The 3,510-nt window shown below is 58.3% G+C and overlaps 1 protein-coding gene across 1 annotated transcript in view; it reads left to right on the top strand.

The window, feature by feature from the left end:
• Nucleotides 1–185: 185 nt before the first annotated feature.
• The window catches only part of IDS (iduronate 2-sulfatase), a gene marked incomplete at its 5' end in the record, with an annotated part of 18,558 nt that continues 15,233 nt past the window's right edge, over nucleotides 186–3,510 (top strand). Inside the window, 2 exons of the mRNA XM_024745025.1 lie at nucleotides 186–322; nucleotides 916–1,093. Coding sequence (XP_024600793.1) covers nucleotides 186–322; nucleotides 916–1,093 — 315 coding nt within the window. The remainder of the gene's footprint in view (nucleotides 323–915; nucleotides 1,094–3,510) is intronic.

The raw sequence follows: 3,510 nt of genomic DNA on the forward strand, positions 1-3,510 counted from the left end.
CCTAACCCTGCCACCCCGGACTGGGGCTTCTTCTGTGCACCCACTCCCACCCTCCCTGGCGTAGCTGGCTGGGTTGTCAAGGTGCTGGGGCCAGCCTTGGACCTCTGGGTACCCTAGCACCTACCCCGGGTGGGGGTTGGGTGTCAGTGCAGGTGATCTCACTGAAGCCCCTCCTTCCTGTGCAGATGCTCTGAATGTCCTTTTAATCATCGTGGATGACCTACGCCCCTCCCTGGGTTGTTACGGGGACAAGCTCATAAGGTCCCCAAACATGGACCAGCTGGCCTCCCGCAGCCTCCTCTTCCAGAATGCCTTTGCCCAGGTATGTCTGGGCACCTCTGGGTGTGGTGTGTGCCTCGTGCACTGAGGGCTGGGGGATGGTACTCATTGTGCCAGGCATCTCTTTAGTAGAGGGGAGCACAGTTTGGAAAATGGCGGCTGAGAAAACCTGGTTGTCCACTGGCAAGGAAGCTTGTGCCTTTCAGGGGTGCTTCTCCTTGGGTGGAGGGTGTGCCCTGGTATACTGTGTTCAGGCTGGTCCTGCCCACCTTTCTTCCCCCAACTGGAGGTTGCCTGGTGCTGAGAAGGAGGGGATGCTGCCACAGCGGCCCTCCTTCCTGTGCCCCTTCATGGGGCCGCTCCCTAGACCTTTGCCTGCTCCGGGCACCCGTGAGACGCCATCATGCAGAACGACACAGTCATCTGCTGGATGGAGGGGCTGGGGCCTTCCTCTCTCGGGGAAGACTTCTTGCTGGCGGCTGGGTGAGGCCCAAATCCTGCTGGCTGGCTTTGAGATCTGCATGACTCAGCCGCCAAGCTGTTAGCCGAGGACCTGGGAGGTTGCCTGGTTACCTTTTAGCTCCCAGACTTTGTTTTCCTCTGAGGACGCGTCCCTCTGCTTCTGCTCCCTACCAGCAAGCCGTGTGCGCCCCGAGCCGTGTGTCCTTGCTCACCGGGAGGAGGCCAGACACTACCCGCCTGTATGACTTCAACTCCTACTGGAGGGCACACTCTGGAAACTTCTCCACCATCCCCCAGTACTTCAAGGAGAATGGCTACGTGACCATGTCGGTTGGAAAAGTCTTTCATCCTGGTACTGCTTGCCCCTCCGAGTCTGGGCCCTCTCCATTTTCGTGTCTGAGGACGGGGGTCCCCTCCTGGGGCTGGGGCTCGGTGGACACCTGGTTAGTCGCTGCCACCTTCGTGCAGGATATCACTTCTCAGCTTGGCTTTGTGTTCTCACCAAAAGTGAAAAAGGGTAGAAGGGCTTTTTCTTCCTTTTGGAAACTAGTCACGGTGCTGTTTGGTTCCTTTGGCTGCGTGGGGGGAAGGAAGGGCACTGGCTGCGGGGGAGGGGGAGTGGTGGCTGGGAGTCCAGCTCTGCGCCTGACCCCCTGTAACCCGGGGTCTCTGGCAGTGAAGTGAGACCAGGGCAGCTCTGCTGACTTGCCCAGTGAAGAGGCTGTAATCTGGCAGGGGTTGCCTGCCCGCTGTCTGTGAATTAGGTCAGAAAGAGGAGGGTAAGCTGGTACCCAGGGTCTCTAGGGTGCCAGGGGCCACCCAGTCCTGACCTTCAACACTGCCAGCTAAACTGGCTCTCTTTAATGCCAGAATGAGGATGCGGAAGCAGCGAGTTTAATACTTTTTTGTTTTTAACTTGAAGTAAGGCATTATTATTTGACAGAAAGTTGGGGGAGAAAAAGGGAAGTATAAACTAGAGAACATAAATTGGGAATTCCCTGGCAGTCCAGTGGTTAGGACTCAGCGCTTTCACGTCTGAGGGTTAAATCCCTGGTCGGGAACTAAGACCCCGCAAGCTGCGTAGCGCGGCAGAAAAGAGGAAAAAAAATATATAAATTGCTTGTATCTGCACCACTAAGGAGAGCTGTATTGTGATGACGTCCCCTGGTTCTGGGCATGTTATTTTTCTGATTTGAGATTTTCCTGGATATACAGCTTTATATTGTGCAAGGCAGCTGTGCTCGCCACTGTGCCACCAGTGACGCACAACCATACTGTGAGCGTTTTAGACATAAACATTTTCCCGCACGGTGACTCTTCGTGCCGTCATTTTTAATGGCAGCACGGTGGTCTAACAGAGAGACATGTACTGTAGTTTAGTCCCACTTGTTTTCAGGTCTCCTCTGCGCCGCATTCCGCCGGGATGAGCACCTCTGGAGGCAGAGTGAACCGCTGACGGGCAGTGGCACCGGGAATGCTGGCCCCTGGGTTCTAGTCCCAGTTCTGCCACTTCTTAGGTGTGCATTGGACCTGGGGCAAATCATTCAACCTCTTCGAGCCTCCGATTCCTCCTCTGGGAAGCTGGAGTGGCAGCTGCCTTGATTCCCTTCCCAGGGGAGGATCCCAGGGCAGCGTGGCGGGGTGGGGGGGGGTGCCTTGAGAGCCCAAGCTCTGTCCCGAGAAGCGCTTATCACGAGGGGCCGCAAAGTTGGGCCCAGTTTGGAAGGCAGATCTGTCAGGCTGTGCGGCCGAAAGGTCGCCAGCAAGTGCAAGTAGAACTTTCTGCAGTTGGTGCTCACATCTTGACACTCTGGCCTGAGCACAGCTGGAGAGAGAGACGGAAGCAGCAAACACAGCAGAGGGGAGATCGTGCCTCAGGAAGGGAGGCCTGACGGGGCCCGAGGGGTGACGCCTGGCCTCCTTACCCCTGATAATTAGATTGTGGGGTTGTCTTAGGCCGAGAGCAAACACTTGGCCTGCAGCCCTCCTGGAGACACATTTTTCAAGCGGGTCTTTGTTCTCAAGACCCTGTTGTGTCGGGGAGGGGCCTGCTTGAGGCTGACGGCAGCCACCACTGATTGAATGCCAGGCGCCTGCTGGATGCTGTGCCAGCTGCCCCCGTAATCCTCTCCCCAGCAGCAGGCAAGGTGGGTTCTTCATCGACGTCATTTCCCGAGGAGGAAACGGAGGCTCGCGGAGCGTGCCCGACATTGCACGGGCACGTGGGGCAGCGCGAGGGTTTGGACCAGGTCTGTCAGCCCGCTCTGCGCTTCCACTGTGCCTGCGGGATTGAGAAGCCCTCCGCCCGCTGTCCCTCTGCCTCCAGTCCTGCCTGGCCAGGTGCTCGTCATTGGAGTCCCCGTGTGTCCCCGTGCTGGCGACGCCCTTCTCCCGTGGCGCTGCCCACGCTACCCTCTCAGCTCCTCCCGACTCATCTGCACAGGCGGTTCCTCCTTCCAGAGCCCTCACCGCCAGCCCTCCCCGGACCTACGTCCCCTCTGTGCCCGGGGCTCCCTCACTCACACAGCACTTCTCCTGTCCGGACGGCTGGCAGTCCTTCCTCGGTGTCGCACGTTGTTATTTTGTCTTCCCAGGTAGACTGTAAACGGGTGGGTTTCTGCGTCATGAGAGAGCACTGAACCTGGCGTCCTAAGGCACTGTCGGGGTTCGAACCCCGGCCCCCTTGTCTCGTGTCTGGTTGGCATCCGGCAAAGCACCCCCCTTCGCGGAGCCTCCCCTTGCCCAGCCAGCCATGGTGGGGCCCCTGCC

Source organism: Neophocaena asiaeorientalis, unplaced genomic scaffold (assembly GCF_003031525.2).
Source record: "Neophocaena asiaeorientalis asiaeorientalis breed wild unplaced genomic scaffold, Neophocaena_asiaeorientalis_V1.1 scaffold774, whole genome shotgun sequence".
NCBI lineage: Eukaryota > Metazoa > Chordata > Mammalia > Artiodactyla > Phocoenidae > Neophocaena > Neophocaena asiaeorientalis.